Source organism: Gadus morhua, chromosome 10 (genome assembly GCF_902167405.1).
Source record: "Gadus morhua chromosome 10, gadMor3.0, whole genome shotgun sequence".
Taxonomy (NCBI): domain Eukaryota; kingdom Metazoa; phylum Chordata; class Actinopteri; order Gadiformes; family Gadidae; genus Gadus; species Gadus morhua.
Genome location: NC_044057.1, coordinates 26985978 through 27006096, shown reverse-complemented (window position 1 = coordinate 27006096; position 20119 = coordinate 26985978). Strand labels below are relative to the sequence as shown.

Sequence of the window (20119 nt, the reverse complement as noted above, 5' to 3'; positions counted from 1 at the left end):
ACTGCCAAGTCTCCCCCCCCACTCTGACAGGACCCTGAAGGACGGACGGACGGGGTGCACGGGTGCTGTGTGTGTGAGGGTTCTGTCCTGTCGTCTACCTGAGCTACAAACTGCTCTCCTCACTACGATGATGGAGTTAGCGAGCAGAACGAGAGGTGGTGGTGGGGGAGGGGGGTGGGATTACGGGGGCCAGAATTAGCTCTATAGTCGCCCATGCACAGGCCTCACCGATACTTCATGCCTCCATTTCCAGTGTTCAGTGTGGGGCTTAACCTGGATTATCCCTGAGCCACCTGCTCTGGGGCTACCAAGACACAGCTTTAGCTAGCAGCAGCCACGCACACAGAAGACACATGCACATACACACACACCAATGATAAACACACGTGCACAAACACGTGCGCACACATACACCAGCACGTGCCTTTTGCACGCACACACACACACACACACACACACATGAGTGCACACACACACACACGCATTGAAGGATGTCAACACACAGACACAATCACAAACATCTACGCACATAAATGGCAGTCAAACGCACACGCAGATAAACAACAACCCACACAGGATCCTAGGCAGCTAGACATATGGTGAGGTGGAGATTTCATTACATTTAAACATTGAGTTTGAAAACACAATAATCCACATGATGCACATAAAATAGACTTGAAAGGAGACAATGTTTCAACCAAATGCGCTATGCACGATTTATTGTTCAATAAAAGTTGTTATGAAATAGGGAAGGCATTGATGGCTGTCGCTCTGAGGCGCTCCGTTGATCCCCATCAGGTCTTTATGGAAAATACGCTGGCCAACACAATGAGGCTCCTGATAAAAACATTTATGATACAATCATGTGTGTGCATAGCAGGCATAGCTACTGAGGTCTGGGATTAAATGAATAGATCTGTGACCCTGTGAGTGGAGCATTCAGTGGGATTATCATTTTTTGCACGCCTGGATTAAAAACATTTCCAGGCCCTTTTGCTCATCCCAGCAGCCCCTTCAGCAAGCTTTATGAGCAGGGGGCGTGGCTAACCTGGTCAATGTGTTACACAATATATCCGCCAGGATAAACCTGACTGTACACACAGTAACACACACACCTCAACCAATCTTCCCTCCCCCCCCTACATTTCCCTTTCCAACAAACTGTCTTAGAATATTATAGATGTGAAGTGCAATAAAGGCTATAAATAGTAGCATAGTAAGTCAAAGTGGAGGTGTGTTTGATGGTGAGTGCCATTTATAGTCGGCTTGCGCGAGCCAGCGCTAACCGCAACTGACGTAGTCACCTCATGGTGCGGGACAGCCCCGCTCAGTGGTGTCACTATGCGGTTTATTAGGGGCTAAAGCCTTGGATGTTATTTAATTAGCCCCGAATATAAAAATAAAAATAAACAATAATATTTATAAACATTTATAAGTAGCCTAGTCTAGATAGTCCTTTTGCCAAGAGAATAAACAACAACCTGTTTACCACCTCAAGTGAATTAACATATCCTATCCCCAGTCATCCGTGCGTGTGTGTGTGTGTGTGTGTGTGTGTGTGTGTGTGTGTGTGTGTGTGTGTGTGTGTGTGTGTGTGTGTGTGTGTGTGTGTGTCTGTGTGTGTGTGTGTGTATATGAGTAAGGTCTGCCTCACTTGTATTAATTTTACTCTGAAATAACTTGAATGGAACTTTAGATGTTTGGGGATAAGCAGCACAGCAGTCAGGTAGATATTTAAAGCTATAAACCGCGTATTCCGTTTATTTAGATAAAGCATTATGAAAAAGTTTGCATGCACAATTAAGCATGCAAATAAATTTGGCGCCAGAATTCTCTTGAGTAGAGGCAATAAAAATGCGATATGCGTGGAAGAGAGACGGAGAAGGGAGGAAGGAGATGATAAAAGGATTAGAGGGGAGAAGGAGAAGAGAGAGTATTTAGTGACCAGAACTGTATGGAGTATATCTATTGTTTGTGTGTGTGTGTGTGTGTGTGTGTTGTGTGCGTGTGTGTGTGTGTGTGGGGGGGGGAGGATACAAACTATCTATATAGTTTGTATCTATATTAAGTTAATCTTTGGTGTGTGTCTATTTTGTGTGTTTATCTTTATGGTGTGTATCTATATGGGGTGTATCTATGGTGTGTGTGTATCTATATGGTGTATACCTATGGTGTGTGCGTGTATATATATGGTTTGTATCTATCGTGTGTGTGTGCATATGGTTTGCATCTATATGTTGTGTGTATCAATATTGTGTGTGAATCTATATGTGTGTATCTGTGGTGTGTGCGTGCATATGGTGTGAATCTATATGGTGTATTGGTGTGTGTCTGTATGGTGTTTGTCTGTATGGTGTGAGGTCATTTAAGATCAAACACAGAGCTGAATTAGCCTCTCAGGGTGCACTCACACTAGGCCATCTGGCCGTGGCCGTTGGCCGTTGGCCGTTTTCACACCTAACCGTGCTCAAATGGCCCCATTGTTCTCTGGTCTGCACTCACACTAGGCCATCTGGCCGTGGCCGTTGGCCGTCGCAACTGTGGCCTGGCCAGTGGCCACGGTAGGCTCTTGTACATTGTCGTGGCAATTTCTGTATCAGATATTGCGTCTAAGCAGATGAGATATTTAGATGCAAAAAGCACACAATACTGTTGACAATTAGTGGTTATATATATTTGTATTAAAAGTACGAACAAAGATACATCACAACATGCATCAACAAACAACATAACAGGCATACATTACAATAATCTGAGGCCTCAGATGAGAGCTTCTCTTGGCGTGTTACTTCATTCTCTGAAGGTACGCTGGGGAGAAGTCCACCGAGTGTTTGAAAGCAATGAGTTCTTATTCACTGGGGTTGGCATCTGGAGGGGGTGCCCCCCCCCATAAAACCAACAGCCTTTGTTTACCAGATGGTAATCTTTTCTATTGAAGCCCCCCCCGATGTCATTTGAGGGGTCGGCGGCCGTGAGTGACCTTCTGGTCTCGTTGACGTTAGCCAGGGGGTTGAGGACATCAAAGCATTACGATTGGCTGATTTACAACACACGAAGATAGGTACAGGCAGGCAATAAAATGCTTCACACGACTCTCGAACGTTCACACTTTAAATGACCCAAAAGGAGCCCAGAAGGCAGACACTATATAAAATTACACAGAATAGCAACAAAACTTAAATTCATATAGACCAAAACAATACAACATGTAGATTTTCCATCGCAACATACGTCATCACGTCGTAACACGTCATCACCAAGCGTCCGCTGCATGGACCATAATGCAGGCCCCCAGGATAGGCATATACTTCCGCAATCCACCCGTGCTCAGAGGCCAAGCCTGGTATTGCAGCTGTTTTAGCTGGGAGTGGACGGGGGTCCGTCATTTCATGTGGCCCAGAAGTAGATATCGCCGTCCACTCCAATACAAGTGGGGAACAGGATTGTGTCTCCGCAAAAAATGTCTGGATATCAATCAAAGGCTCATAATTATCTTTCTACCCTGTTCTAAAAAAATGTAAGTTTTTTCTTTTCAAAACGCCTCCTCAAGCGTTTTATTAGCAGTTGATGTTGGGTGGGCAGCTGAAAGGAGCCGTACTGAAACAAACGGCTCCTTGCTATGGACCTATTTTGAAGTGCACGGCTCCATTAACTTCCGAATTAAATTAAATTCCGAATTAACTCCATTAACTTCCAAAGTCTGAGATTTGTCCTTTTACTTAACATGAATGGCGTTGAACACGGATATATAACACACATCATTGAAATAGCTGTAACAGGCACGGACGTATTGATTACCTGAATGATTATGGGAGACCTACGTAATTTTCATAATATTGTTAATTGTCTAATATTAACATTTCAGTTGCGTTGGTAGGTATTTCATTTTCATTTGCTTGTTTAGCTATGTATGACAGGGTTATGGTTAGCTATGTATGACAATTGACAATGTTGGTGTATTACAATTCAATATTTGGGTAGGCTACTCCAACTTCGTTGCTGGTCGATATGTAAACATTTACTTTTATATAAATTATTGATTGCATTCTTCGTAAAATAGTTAGTTGGAAGGAATCTGTTTCTTAAGCAATAACATTGAACTGAATTTTTTAGGCCTATACGTTTACTATGTTACTATGGTATTATATGGAGCAATCTTACATATTTATGAAGTTTCCAGATCAATAAAGTTCTATCTCTTTTTATTTGAACTGCCTGTATGTCCTCTTGATTATAGTATTACAGTGTGTACCTTGGTTATCAGCTATCATAGAATGGTGTCAATGTGGTATTGGCATATATATTCCAGAATTTGAAAAAGGATAGGATATAGAGTGGGTGACTTTATCAGTATACTCAATCGAGATGGCCACAATAATAACCGCTCTTAGATGGGTTGTAGATACTAAGTTGGTGACAATGTGGTATTGGCATATATATGCCAGAATTTGAAAAAGGATATGGATATAGAGTGGGTGACTTTATCAGTATACTCAATCGAGATGGCCACAATAATAACCGCTCTTAGATGGGTTGTAGATACTAAGTTTTATAACAGATAATTCAATACGTGAAGATTTGGTGATAGAGGTAAAGCATCTTCTTTTAAATATTATAAGCCTTGGTTTAGTTATTCAGTTCTGTTGGATTCCAGCCCACCATGGAATATATGGCAATGAAATTGCTGATAAATTAGCTAAAAGATACTAACCTAATTAGAAGAATTTAACCTTAAGTATATATATTTTTTTATTTTATTTTTTATTTATTCATTTCTTTTGTTAGTTTGTTTTATTTTGTTTCGTTAGTTTGGTTTTTTCTTTGAATTTATTTTTACGATTTAACGTATCATTTGCCAACGTCCTTGTCACAAACTCCTGTGTAGTAGTCAAGTAGGTGGCGGTATATGGGGAAAAACTATGATCCACCACTAAACTAGAAGAAGAAGAAGATCTCTGCATCCGGTACGTCACGGAATAGGTCACGTGTCTTGGCCACATAACGCGGAAGCAAATCGCTCCTGTATGTAGCCATGCGCCACTGAGCAGGTTTGCATAGGAATGAATGGGCGGCCATTTTCCAGTCCGTGGTCCATCCTTTATTATGTCCATGCCATAATGGGGTGGCGAAGTTACGCCCTTTCCGGTAGGGCTCATGGGACCTATGAGATCGAAAAATATGAATGGGTGGCAATGGAGAGAAAATAATTATTTTCTGGTCCCACTTTATATGCCCTGGATAACACATATGTTGTTTGTGGATTTAAAGGATAATTTTTCATGCAATGAGTTCGACCGTTTATTGTGCATTTGTTCAGATAAAGGCTGTAAAGAAAACACAACGAGAAAGACTACACGGCTCGTATGTGACGTCACGCTCCCTGCGACTGGCGTGGAGAAGACCGACAATCTCCCCATCGGCATAACTGAAACTCTGCACGTGCCCCAACTTATAATGGTTTTCACCTCTTTCTATGCTTTTATCCTCCCATTGGAAAAAGCGGTGAAGTGGGGCAGAGAGATCGCCATCTCTGTGCCGAGTTCCAAGGGCGGGTGTGGTGACGTATATCATATGCGTCGAGAGCAGCGAAGAGCTGTAGTTCACAAAGCGACCTCACATAAAACCTAAAATTATCAAACTTCTTCACGAACATTTTTAGTTTTCTTCGCATGAGAAATTATCATTTAAATCCACAAACATGTGTAATCCAGGGCATATAAAGACTGGGACCAGAAAATAATTATTTTCTCTCCATTGACACCCATTCATATTTTTCGATCTCATAGGTCCCATGAGCTCTACCGGAAGGGTCGTGACTTCGCCACTCCATAAAGTCTGCCGCCAGTCAGAGTATTAACAACAGAAGCTGTGTTCGAAATCGTTCCCTATACACTCGTTCCCTATTCCCTATATAGTCTACATGATATGGTGCACTATATAGGGAATAGGGAACGAGAATTCGGACACTACGCTTAACATTTCTAAACGTCATTTGCGTCAGTAAATGCGCCGGGTATTTGTGTGATCCAGACAGATGCGCCCACATCATGTAAACAAACCGGACACTCACGAGGAAAGCTGGAGGTTGTATTGATGTTGAATGTTACATTTCCTTGTTCAAGTTTTTTTTAACTAATTTTGAATGTTAAATTTTCTATGTTAAATCCCAAATAAGAGACTCCATCATTAAATGTATTCGTTTTCGCGGTTATTCAGCTTCTTCTCCTCTGGAAAAACACGACCGCATTGCATTGTGATATACCCTATTTAGTGCACTACATCCATGATAGGGAACGATTTCGAACACAGCTACAGAGAACATACCAACGGTTTGAACCATAGACGGTTTGAACCACTTGACGCGATGTTTACCGTTTAATGGGAAAGAAGGCTCGTCGCCTTTATTATGTCCGTGGTCGTCGCATGCACTATACGTCATCCAGCTCAGGTTGCGTAGGCGTGCGTGTGCGCGTGTCAGCTCATTAGCATCTGTACCATAGCGGCCCGTACCGTAGCAGCACACCTCTCCCTAGTGGCCAAATTGGCCTGGCCTGGCCAGACTGGCCACACTCACACTGGCAGATTTGAGCACGGTTAGGTGTGAAAACGGCCACGGCCAGATGGCCTAGTGTGCGTGGACCCTCAGTACCAAGTGCGACCAGAGGGCGCCGAACCTGCGTTGAGTTTTACTCAATGGCTCCCCTGCCGCAGCTTGCCTGCCATGTGGTTAACTTAATCAGTTAATTGGTTGCATCTGGTGCGTTTCACTTAAGAGGGAACCGGACAGTAGGCCACATTGTTTTCCTCCAATGTTTGGCAGTGTAGCGTCTCCCAATCGCGGTATGTTGTTGAGTTCTCAGAAACCACAACGTGTGTGTACTGTTATGTTGAAGTCTGTTGTGACTTATTTGACATCTCTTCCTTTTTCACAGGTTAAAGACTTTTTGAAGTAAAGAGGAGCATCTCATCTGAACCTAATGTGAGTAGAATTGTGTGCCAAAGCACAACTGACGTGACTTGTATGTTGAATATAATTCACTGATAATGTCTGAAGGAAATCGGGGATTGTGGCGGATTAACTCTCATTTGAAATTTAAATAATGATTCCATCTGTAAGTAACATTATCGAGACTATACATTCAAACTTTTCAAAGTAAGGGGTAAATCACTCTTGACTAATGACGTTCAAATAATTAGTATAATTGATATTATAAGCTGGATTAGTTGATTATCTTAATCATTATTTAAAAGTTGGATGATCCCAAAAGCCCTGAATTTGTATTGTAATTAATTTATCTAATTCAACCGAGATGGTAGATGTTGAACTGTGGGACAGGTGCCCAAGTTTGGGGACCATGAGTAAACTGTTCCTCCCTTCAAAGGTCTATCATGGATATTTAACTGCAGTTCTGTGAGTATCCCAACTTAACCATGAAGATGAACTGCAAACTGTAAGTCATAAGTTTCTCATTACTCTTGGGCACACTGATGTATTTTGGCTTCCTGGTGAGTTAACCCGTTACCTGAAGGTTGATCTGAGTTTAAGGATGTTTTATTGGTTCATGGGTTACTTAGGTGTTTGGTTAATGTTGGTTTTAATGGTTTGTTAAAATGGGTACAGGCTAGGAATTTGCGATATAAACGATAAAAAATGGCCTACGATAGAGATTTTAGTTATATTGCTCTATCGCGATAATGTATGTTTGACGCGATCTATCCATGACTCGCGAAATATAAAGAGCCACGAGCTGCAACCGTCTGCAACGCATCGTCGCGACCCGCGAATTTTAAAAAGAGCCACGAGCTGCAACCAGCTGCATCGCATCATCCGCGACCCGCGAAATTTAAAGAGCCATGAGCTCCAACCGGCTTCAACGCATCATCATCATCTATAAGTAAATATGGCTGAAAGCGAAACGGAGGAACTGGTGATTGCGCTCATTTCATGTTCATTTCAAAATGATATGCGTTCATTTTGCACTTGTTGTATGTTTTAATAGCAAGTATCTGTGCACACACTTGGAAGATTTTTCTTTATTTAAAATAGCCATGCCTAATACTGGACGTATTTCCCTAATTCACAGTATCCGTTTCTTTATTAACAAGACCCCACCAGTTTTAATTTCATTAAGAGAAGTATACGTCTTTACACAGAAGATTTTTTTCTTTTTTAAAGTCTCTGCAGCTACAACATTATGTTGTATGATTAGTTTTGCAATAAATGTTCTCAAAACGACATACTAAGTTTCTTTTTTTTTTTTTTACATTTAGCAGTTTGACTTTCCTTAGTCTATGTAACCTGTTCTGAAATGGTTCTATTATGATTTATATATCGTGATATATATCGTTATCGCAATAAGTTGCAATGTATATCGCAATATGGATTTTAGGCCATATCGCCCATCCCTAGTACAGGCTCCAAGTTATTATTGTATGCTGGAGTAATAGGTTGGGCACATGAGTGTTGCTTTAATGATGAGGGTGTGGTCTGAGTGAGCGGAGGTGCATACTGGGATACAGCGCTGTCTGAATTCTACCGGTCTGTAGACGTGCCCCCTCAGGGGAAACCGAGTGTTTGAGAAACCGTTGTGACGAAAGTTACATGGACTAGAATGTTCTTTAAGATGGAGACGGGGATTCAGAAGGAGAAACGCCAGGGGGAGATGAGGGGGCTCCTCATCTCAACAGTTAAAACACAACTTCAGTCTGACGCAGAGAACCATGGAACACATTCAACAGTCCCCTCCAGACATCGTGACTCCTCAGGAACAGTTTCATTTCCAAGAAGGTCTTAATTGGGGCCATTCCAAGATGGATCCTGCTCCTCAAGAGCAACCCCCCTCCACTGGGTGGTCTTCTGAGCAGATGACCTCCTTCCTGTCCTCAGGCTGACTAAAGCTCTACCGTTTGCATCTGTGAAGGCCCCTCATTCAGGAAACCACTCGACTACAAAGACATGACTTCAGAGACGTTGAATCAACCTTGGACACATTTTGGAGACGCCGAGCATAATCCATCACCAATGTGGGACGCCACTGAAAAATGTTGCACATAATTTACTTCTCTGGAGACATTGGTTGTTCTGTTCTGGGTGCCCTGGCAGGAGAGCTGGGGTTGGATGATGGAACGTTATTTGGCATGAGGTTTTTACCCTGCATGATTGTTTGCCCTTTTATGGCTCAGTGGTGTGTGTGTGTGTGTGTGTGTGTGTGTGTGTTTTGGGTTTGACATGAGATGGTTGATTTTTGAACATCGCTAGGGTTCTGCTGTGTGTGTCTCACACCTGGCATGGGGTTCTACCTGCGTGTCCGGGGTTCTATGTGTGTGTCCGACTTGCTTTGACAGTGATAATGTTCATACGGGGATCTGTGTGATTGGCTTGGGATATTGGAATGGTCAACTAAATCATACCTGATGGACGGCCACACGTTTACTTAAGGGCCTCCAGTAGACATGAAGAGCCCAGAGCGACGCTGCGGAGCGATATACAACACACTGGGCAGGAAGGAGGGGTTCCAACTCGAGTGTAAAAGGATGCAAGCGGTGTGTTCAGATCAGTGACTTCACACTAGGAATACACCAATCAGGATCAATGGAGGATGGACACCTAAAGGAATTCCAAAAGGAGAGTCTGATGTTGGAAAGGGAACTAAATGGATATTCAAGATAACCTTCAGATCTGTAATGAGACGGCTCTTCCTACCTGGCTGGATTGATGGAGAGCCCTGTGGATCTTGTCTTGCTCTCAGTTGCAGGTCTTCTCAGGCTGAACTGTATTTGTTTCGGACAGGACTGGCTGAACGATTGGTTCCCTTAATCAGAACCAATCTGGGAACTCCAACTAGTGCGCTCTTCGAGCTGAAGTTGCGCTCTTCGAGCTGAAGTTGTGCTCTTCAGCTGAGGAGGTAAGGAAACCTTCACTGGGGCTTCAAGGTGTAAAGAAGAGAATGTTTCAAAGTGTTCCATGGTACTGATGAGAACCGTTGTGTTCTACTGGTCGGGAGGAAGAACCCTCACATCTTCCTCTTGGCCTTTCTCCTCTGAGAATCCTGGCGCCATCTTGTAGGATATTCCAGCTCATGTAACTGATGTCATGACAGATTCTCAAACACTTGGTTTCTCCTGAAGGGCGTGTCTATAGAACTGAAGACTTCAGAAAGCACTGTATCCCAGCATGCATCTCTGCTCACTCAGACCACACCCCCATGAGTAGAATGCAACACTCTAGTGATGGAGATGTAGAGTTTTATAAGTAACGAGGGAGCAGACAAAGGTGATTAGAACACAATGGCATGTCAAGTCGGTAAATCTTTAAACAATGAAGATGGTTGGATAGTTCAGGAATTGGGCTTTTTATTATGGGCGGTTCTTTCACTCAGATGCCCACTTCTCACTGGACCTGTACATGTGTTGGCTGGCTGGCTGGCATGATTTGCTGTTGGTGATGAGGCGGTCAGGGTGACGTTGCAGGGCTATGGTCGGCTCTCTGTGAGCTCAACGTTTAGATTTGCTCTGTATGGTTTGTACCCTGAATAATCTAGATAATTGTAAAATGTAGACGCAGTTTTGTATTGACTGATTTTAGGTTTAAAGTTGTTGTGGGACGTACATGGTAGTTTGGTTCTTCGTACAGTTTTGAGTGATATAACTTGTACACACTGGGTTTATAATAATGTAAAGGTACACTGAATATTAGCAATGACCAACAGCAACAAACAGATCTCCTCAAGGTAAGTCTGTTGGCTGTGTTTTAATGAAGACCATCGCTGGACTTCAGGATCTTCCTCCGTTCAGCTCAAGGTGAGGCGCTGGTTCTGTTTTTTCTGTGGTTGGTTCCGGCCGGAATGTTCGGATTCCAGTCGGACGTTTTGTGCTTCCCGCCGTGGAAGGTTCTGAGTGCGGTCACTTGATTTAGTCCCAATGGTTAGCATAGAACGTTGTAGTCTTGACAACCATAAGAAACCACCTGGCAGTTAGTTGGACGGGAGTCCCCTGAGGGAATCTGGCAGAACGTTCTGGATTGTATTAGCGTAACCTCGAGCCGTTGCCAACGGAAACTATTTTTCAGTCGTATCCATTGGGAATTGTTGCCCCTTATCTTAAACAGCTTAAGTTTAATATTAAATACATACTGACACGTACGTCGTACAATATGTTGATCATTTCCGATGGTTGCGCCGTACTTTTAACCACGATGACGTGACGGGACTCTCGCTGCGTACAAATCGGCGTTCTACTTGCGGGCCCTTTTTTGACATCAGTGACGGCTGAAAATCATTTCAAGGTGGCATTTCAACGGAACCCAGCACCTGAATATGGCTGAGTACATTTGATTTAATATCGATACTGCTTAGTGTTCTTTATTACTTCTACTTTTGTACGTTCTAAATATCTGCTGTAATTAATTGCCACAGAAGTTAAACCCTACTAAATGGAATGACGTTAAACAACCACTTTGGTGCAGAGTTACCAACTGGATAATATCAAAGCTAAAATAATGGCCGTCCTTCCCACATGTTACAGTAGATGATACTCTAGAACTGTACAAGGTTAAAAAGGTAACATGTAGTTTGTCCCAAGGTGTCTGCCTCCTCACCCAGAGCAAGACCTCCACCTCCTCACCCAGAGCCAGACCTCCACCTCCTGTCAGAAGTCCTCCAGAACAGTGCTCTGGTGTGTGAGTATAGTCTGCTCAGGTCAGTTTCAATGCATGGCCTGAACCACTTCTTTAAACTTGTGGACTGCTCTGTTTTCATTCCCAAAAACGGGATGCTCATGTCTGGCCTCAAGTCTTTTCTAGTCTTGAGATATAAAATAATAGTTAAATTAATTGTGTAACTCGGTTTCGTTGAGTCAATTAAGTTTATTGTTGGGCAAATGCTGATATAAATCTGCTGCTGTAGCTGAAAGGTGAGGCTGAGAGGCTGGGGACCGGATGCTTGTGGTGCCAGGATGGACCAGAGACTGAGGCTGGAGACCAGGGGCCTGCAGCACCGGACCGGAGGGTAACCATCACCAAGCTCATCTGAAACACTAAAATCCACGGTAGTTTAGGTCTGGTTTTGATCATCTTATGACTTTACATCTGTGCCAAGCTGTGATTTGAGTTAATTCATACGGGGGTTATGTAAGAGTCATATGAGCCATTATTGTTACTAGTGCTGCTACGACCGTAGTGGATGAATTGCTGAACGCGACAATCTGCAGACGTTGTCTAATTTAAGTGTTTAAATATGTTTGAATTTGTCTTCACTTTAACAACACCTCGGATGCAGGTGGTGCGATGTGTTGCGTCCCCAGGTGATTTACTGCTGAGACCAACTGTTTGTAACCAGACCAGGAATCTATGTCTGGGGGAGCCGTGCTGATGGAGGAGCCGTGCTGAAGGAGCTGATGGAGGAGCCATGCTGATGGAGGAGCCGTGCTGAAGGCCCTGCCTCGTGGAGGAGCTGGTGGAGGCCCTGCCTGGTGAAGGACGTCTGTCGTGGGGTAGATGGAGCTTGACTCTGAATTGATCTTCACACTCACTGCCACTTCTCGTAGAATTCTGCTACCACAAACTACCGGTGTTTGTACCATATATACCAGACAACTACATCTGTTTTACCACATTTTGAAGCAAGACTTCCGCTGTTTGTTCCAGACCAGGAATCTGAGGAGAGCTGCTGGAGGAGCTGAGACGCTGGAGGACGACTAGGAATCGACCAACAAGGATTCCTCGTAAGTTTGTATTTACTTACATGGTTGACTTAAAGGGCAAAATTCAGCTGTTCCTTTGACATGCGTTAACCAACTACCACTGTGTTTTCTTACTAGAACGTGTTTCTGGAGCGGAGGCGAGCTGGTAGGGTAGCCGTGAATCTGGAGGATGACCATCACTCTACCAACAAGGATTGTAAGTTTGCATTAACCTAACAAAGTGGAAATAAAGGGCTTAAATATAAGACAAACTACATGTTTGTTACCAGACGTTAGGGCCAGACTCGCGCTGTTTGTTCCAGACCAGGACTCTGGCTGAGGTGAGCTGATGGAGGAGCAAAGACTCTGGAGGACGACATCACTCTACCAACCAGGATCCTTGTAAGTTTGCATAAAATAAACAGAGTGGACTTGTTGTAACGCAGAATTAGTTTGTCCAGTACAAGTTACGGCATACTACTGTGCTTGTTTACCAGACAAACTACAGCTGCTACTTTGTTACGCGCCATTAGAGCCCAACTACTCCTGTGTTTGTGACCCTACATTAGACCCCAACTACTCCTGTGTTTGTTACCTTTCATTAGAGACAAATTACTACAGTTTGTTAACTTACATTAAAGACAAATTACGTTTGTAACCAGACGAGGAATCTGGAGGACTGATGGAGAAGCCGTACGTCAGGAAGGCAAATCCTGAGGACAACCAGGACTCTACCATCAAGGATTCCTCGTAAGTTGGCATTATCTGGAAATAGTGGACTAGGTAGGGGGTTGGGGGTTCAACTCTCAAACAAATGTTGCCGGGTTCAAGTCCTCAGAATACAGTGATGCGTCCTTGAGCAAGGCGCTCTAAAGCCTGCCTGCTCCTTAATGACTTGTCTTTGGTTCAGATAATGTTGCATCTTTTGAATATTGAACCTAATCAATGTCCTTGTTTGGTCCGGGCAGACACATCTGAGCTGAACCTCTACTGATCCTGTTTGGTCGGGGGTAGACACACCTGATCTGAACCCGCCCTGATCCTGACATCCTGCTGGTCCCGTCTCCTCAGTTCATCTGAGCCTTGTCCTCCAGAAGACCTGCTGAGCTCAGCAGTGTGAGGCTGATGGATCAATGACCTCCAGTGGGAATGATCTTCTTGACCCCACATGTAACCGTGTGCTTCCACACGCCTTTCCCGCATGTCTGTCACTAACCTCACTACTTCACTACTCTCTACTGCTTCCTCTTCTTCCTTCTCTGTTATTCAAACCTTTACACTGAAGGCGCGTCTTCCTGCCCTCAGAGGGTTCAGCGTTAGGGTTGAGAGTCAGGGTTTAGAGTCAGGGACAGAGCTGGTCAGGGAGGACTGCTTTTACACAAACCTCTTCACTTCCTTTCGGAATGGTGGTGACATTTTGGAAAGATTCATTTTGGAAAATGTTTTCCTCTGCCTTCCTTTACAAAATTGTATTAAACTTCTGTCAAGTGTTTCTGTTTATACATTAAAATCCCAACTTGACTACTGCATGTTTAGTGCGGTTCATTTAATTGTCCTTTAACTTGGTTAATGTCAAGCTAAACTCCTGCAATACATTTAATATACATGATTGTTATTCAGCAATGTTCACATAATCCATTTGTAAAAATATTAAACCTCCATATTGCTACAAAATTGAAGCCTATTCATGTATTTAACAATGTACATACTGCCCTGCAGGCCATTCTCTGCTACTACAACACGTTCAATCCACCAACCCGTCTCACATCAATGTACTATAGCTACGTTGGTTCAAATGAAAAATGTAGTTTGGTGTGAGACTGTCTAGCAGAGGGAGCTGTCATACACCTTAATTATTCAGGAATATCTGTATTTACATTTTAAAATGTTCATGTGCTGGTCTAGTTTTTCTGCAAATAACTGCCTCCAGCAACAGGATTGGTCGAAGCATATGAAGTGAAAGAAATAAAAGCCCAGTTCAACAGATCTGAGGTCAGCTGCGGTAAGATTTTGGATCATGAATGTATTAAGTGAACGACGTCTGAGCTAAATATTAACCACCTGGAACTTGGTGGGTTTCCTGGAGCTCGGAGGACGGCAGGACTCGTGTTTACCTGGTCGATTAGGCCCTGAACGCAGACATCCTAATCACAGACACTGTTTAATTAGCCCTGAAAATAATTTTTGGGTTAAAAAAATTAAAAGTACAAATATTTATAATTAGTATTAGTATTTATAAGTAGTCTAGATAGTCCGTCTGGCAAGATAAACCGTTTTTACCACCTCAAGTGAATTAACCTATCCTATCCCCAGTCAGATATGTGTGTGTAAAGTCTAGGCCTGCAGCGGATTCGAATTGTATCCGAATCCGTTCGGTTCGTTTACCACAGTTCGGAGCATTCTGGAGATCCGCGGATTTCGGTTTCATGAAGGCATTGCCTTATGTAGCGTATTTTGCCTACTGTAGCCAACGTCCGATACCAAAGGGTGTTTAGGACCCAGCGGAATGCATTCTCTCCAGTGCTGCCCGAGCCAATGAGACTTTTCCCGCCCCTCCCTTCAGCCTGTCAGCGTTCAAAACAAACTGGGCTTTAAACGATTCCTAAATTTAAAGAAAGTAATTGATACAATTATATTCTAAATATACGGGAGATAAATACAAACGGGTGATAAGCGGGATAACGGCCTTCGAGGTCGACCGGTTCGATGGAAATAATGGACAGGTAGAGGCAACTCTGGCTTCATGCTGCGCTCGTCGCCAGAGTTCTAAGCCTTGTCGGCCGTTATCCCTTACATGTTACACTCAGTGCACCATGTTTTCAAATGCATTTAGGGGAACATTTATTGCACAAAAAAGCCTTGCAAGTTGTCTGATTGCAGTCAATTAACACATTGCAAATAGCCTGTGGGTCTCATTCATTTTTGTGTTACTCCCCCAAACCCTCCGTCAAAAAAAAGTCTGCCTTTTTACTATCACGGACATGATCCTAATCCGAACCGTATCCGAAACCGAGGCCCAAAACGGTTATCTGAACCGAACCGTGGACACACTGATCCGTTTCACCACTAGTAAAGTCTGTCTCACTTGTATTCATTTTACTCTGAAATAACTTGAATGGAACTTTAGACATTTGGGGATAAGCAGCACAGCAGTCAGGTAGCTATTTTAAGCTATCATAAACTATATTTCGTTTATTTAGGTAAAGCATTATGAAAAAAATTCATGCAAAATGAAGCATAGAAATAATTTTGGCATTTTCATTTTCCTAAGCCCCGGATGTTTATGAAACCTAGAAACACCGCTGCCGTCGACGGCGTTCCCATCGACGGGCCGGACGTCAGGTGGCGGAGGACGGGGTCCGACGGATGGCAGGGGGCCACAAAGGATACTGAGCCAGTATCATGGGTACTTATACTCATACTGAGCCAGTAACATGTGTACTTATACTCATACTGAGCCAGTATCCTGTGTACTTATACTCATACTGAGCCAGTATCCTGTGTACTGATACTCATACTGAGCCAGTATCATGGGTACTTATACTCATACTTAGGCAGTGTCCTGTTTACTTATACTCAGTGGCATCACAAGGCTGTTTTATTCGGGGCTAAAGCGCCGGATATTATTTATTTAGCCCCGAATATAATTTTTGGGTAAAATGAATAAAATAAAAGAATAATATTTTCTCTCTCTCTCTCTCTCCCTCTATATATATATATATATATATATATATATATATATATATATATATATATATATATATATATATATATATATATAATCCCACTTGCATTCATTTACTCTTAAATAACTTGAATTGAGCTGTAGATGTTTAGGGATAAGCAGCAAAGCAGTCAGGTAGCTATTTAAAGCTATAATAAACCGCGTATTTTTGTTTATTTAGGTAAAGCATTCAGAAAAAATTTGCATGCACAATAAAGCGGACAAAAAAAATTAAATTGTATGCCCAAAGGGATCCTTTTCTTTTCCCTCTGGGCTAAGCCCCGGATGTTAATGCAACCTAGAACCGCCCCTGGCCCAGTTCACACCCATCACGACAATGAACAAACTTTTTCAGGTATTTCTCGGAGTCATGCTTGAGGTCATCTGGAGCGCCTTGGCGCGCTCCTCCTGGCGCCTCTTTTGAGCAGCTGCGGAAAGGAAGAAAATCAGACGAAACGCAGTGAGAGAGAGAGAGAGAGAGAGTGTGTGTGTGCGTGTGTCAGTGTGTGTGTGTGTGTTTGTGTGTGTGTGTGTATATACGTACAATTGTATTGTATGTACATATGCATACAATACGATTGTACTACATACAAACATAAATACATAAAAGGACAACGCATGAAAGTGGTCCTTGTAAAGACGTATTTTTAACTGAAAAACCTATTTATTTATATTAATTTGTATTAAAATATATTTATTTACTTCAGGATTTATTTTCTAGCAATACTTTTCTTATAATAGCCACATTCATTCATTTATTATTTAGAAAATAAGCATGCATATGTTAAATAAGAAAGCAGTTCCATGCTACTTATTTTTTTACCCTGTGGCTGAGCATCTTTTTTAATTACACAGATTAGAGGCAGGCTCTGAGATGAATGGGAATACCATAGATGAAACTGGAGGAATTGGAATGGCAATGAAGAGATAATTACTCACTTTACCTCTCAATTATTGCCAATTATTGCAGCTAAACAAGTGAGAGTGCCATTTGACTGGCACCAGATTTCCTTAGCCCACATTTGATTCCATAACCAAGTCTTTCGATGACTTTTAAAATATCAAACCCGTACCAAAAATGTCCCCTTTAAAAGAGTAAGAATACATAATTTTGGAAAGATCACAAATTGACATGTAAATCTGCTCTCTGTTCTACATATATCAGAAATAAGATCCCTTCTTCTATGGTTCTTCTAAGCATGTTCATTGATGGCCCCCCCATCGCCGCACGGTGTGGACGTCCTCCACGCCCCCCTCACCTTGCTCTTTCTTCTGCTTGTACTTCATGGAGGCTCCCATCCCCAGCACCAACACCACGGCACAGGAACCACACAGTACCACCAAGAGCACACTGCCGTCTGAGACACACACACACACACACACACGCCAAGCACATGCACACACCCAGGCACACTCACACACACACAAACACACGCACACACTCATGCACGTCCACCCACACACACACACACACACACACACACACACACACACACACACACACGCACACACAGGTCCACACACACACACACACACACACACACACACACACACACACACACACACACACACACACACACACACAAACATCTTTGTATGTTGGTGCAAGGAACACATACACTTTTCTACTATAGAGTCATTATTCAAATAATCCAGCTAAATATCTACGACACCAGTGTAGAGTAAAACAGAAACAAATACAGAAAAGTGCAGATGTGCAAATGGCAATCAGGTAGGACCTCCTCAGGTAAACTCCTCTTTCAGAATGATCAGTGCAATAGGACAGTCTAGGACATATTGGATGCCAGCCAGTATCTGGTGTATCTGAGCCCCTCAGCCCTGCCTTCTCACCTTCAACATCCAGCTGCTGTTCCTCGGAGGTGAAGTTGCCACAGGGACTTCGGACCCTGCATCGGTAGGCTCCCTTGGCCGTGCTGAACGCCTTCAGTGTGACTTTGCTGACATTCGAGTATTCGAGCACTTCACCGTCTCGCAGCCACTCAAACAGGTCCACTAGCGGCAGGTTGTGGTAGCAGTGCAGAATGAGGTTGTCTCCCTCATTCACGGAATATTCGGAGCTGGGGTTCAGATGGGCCGTGGCATCTGGTGTTAGGGAGTACGACTGGTGTGAGCCCATAACATCAAGTTTGAGGACTGCGGATGTAAATCAAAGGAGAATACAATTGTTATGAGGTTGAAGAAGGGAATGTCATAATTATACTTTTAATTTATGTATAGGCTTACACTTATACAGTTTTAATAGGTATAGTACAAGTTGCAATCAGAAGAAAAAAAACATTAAACTTCAAAGCATTAAAGCATTATTATTCATTCACGCATACTGACCAGAAAAGCATGTGTTATTTGCGCAGACATCGCAAACCTCTATAAGGAAAACAGAATCATAAAGTCATTTATTTTTGTTGACTACAAACAGAGAAACAATTATTTTTCAAATATTATATCGAAATCGAATATTAAATATTTTCAAATAACAAATGAATACTGGTACTTTAATACACATTACATAACTTTCCATAAAATTACAGAACAGGTGGAATAAATTAATAAAACATGTTTTCCTTACCTGAGGATTCGTTCAGTGCCGGAACTTTTGTTGTTTTTTCACAATCAAGACACTGAGAGGGAACACACAACGATCCAACCCCTGCTAGGAAGGCATAAATACATACAATCATATGGGAAACTAAACAAACACATCAGCTCTTAACGGAATAACAGAAGTGTGAAGCGAATAGGGTGCCTTACACACGAGCAGAGCGCCCAGAAAACACCACAAAAGCACCTCCTTCACTGCCATCATCTGTAAGGCCAAAATATACAACAACCAGATAGTCAGATATGAACTTTATCTTTAACATATCGATGAATATGTGAATGTTTCAATAATTAATGTGTTTACCTCCCATGGCATCATAGGTCCCTGATCATGAAGTGTGGAGATGTGGGAAGCGAGAGCCTCTCTATTTTGCCTAAAATACAGAGCTGCCTTTGTATGGGCGAACCTACACCGATTGTAAACAATGATAGTGATGCATATTGACAGCTGCGTGTACGGTGAACTGCAAACAATGGGGCCATTATGTCTTTATTTAAACTTATGGAAAGAGAGAGAGAGAGAGAGAGAGAGAGAGAGAGAGAGAGAGAGAGAGAGAGAGAGAGAGAGAGAGAGAGAGAGAGAGAAAGAAACAGAGAGAGAGAGAGAGAGAGAGAGAGAGACACAGAGCTGCGCGTGTGGTGAACATGGACTATGGACTATCAGACTACCTCTGAACACTATGCACTTTATTATGCACTTCAACCATGCACTTTACTTTATATGATCATACTGCTTCTGTTTATGATATGGACTGTCTGATTCCTCATAACTCTGCATTTTAATAATGGACCTGCATTCTGTGTCTTGTGTATTTTTATTTAGGAACTGCCATAAGGTAAAGCACTTTTTGATGATGCACTACTGGTTAGATGTAAGCTGCATTTACTGGTTCTCCTTACTTGTGCAATGACAATAAAGTTGAATCTAATCTAATCTAAACAATAGGGACATCATATCTTTATTTAGACTTATGCAGAGAGAGAGAGAGAGAGAGAGAGAGAGAGAGAGAGAGAGAGAGAGAGAGAGAGAGAGAGAGAGAGAGAGAGAGAGAGAGAGAGAGAGAGAGGGAGAGAGAGATACTCAAGATGTTAGATGTT

At 42.6% G+C, this 20119-nt stretch overlaps 2 protein-coding genes across 3 annotated transcripts in view; both read right to left on the bottom strand.

Annotated features, from left to right (window-relative positions):
- The window catches only part of arl3l1 (ADP ribosylation factor like GTPase 3, like 1), a 6600-nt gene extending 6464 nt beyond the window's left edge, over positions 1–136 (bottom strand). Inside the window, exon 1 of the mRNA XM_030368811.1 lies at positions 1–136. This exon is cut by the window's left edge and continues 143 nt beyond it. The gene's annotated coding sequence lies outside the window, so the exon portion shown is untranslated.
- A 16405-nt stretch (positions 137–16541) lies between these two features.
- LOC115552575 (uncharacterized) lies at positions 16542–19462 on the bottom strand. 2 transcript variants are annotated; one of them, XM_030368804.1, is made up of 7 exons: positions 19326–19462; positions 19172–19226; positions 18990–19073; positions 18749–18787; positions 18254–18556; positions 17662–17760; positions 16542–16830 (listed from the first exon to the last, which is right to left on the bottom strand). In XM_030368804.1, exons 1-7 carry the CDS (start codon positions 19338–19340, stop codon positions 16754–16756), a joined length of 672 nt encoding a protein of 223 aa, XP_030224664.1. In that variant the 5' UTR covers positions 19341–19462; the 3' UTR covers positions 16542–16753. The 2 variants fall into 2 exon arrangements, with proteins under 2 accessions (XP_030224664.1, XP_030224665.1); XM_030368805.1 differs by having other exon boundaries at positions 18990–19070.
- Between the last annotated feature and the right edge of the window lie 657 nt (positions 19463–20119).

Excerpts from the sequence above, each read along its gene's own strand:
- LOC115552575 (XM_030368804.1), bottom strand. Across the intron at positions 18,557-18,748 it reads AAATAACACATGCTTTTCTG|TCCTCAAACTTGATGTTATG; the intron begins GTCAGTATGCGT and ends TTACATCCGCAG. Across the intron at positions 17,761-18,253 it reads ACAGCAGCTGGATGTTGAAG|ACGGCAGTGTGCTCTTGGTG; the intron begins GTGAGAAGGCAG and ends TGTGTGTCTCAG.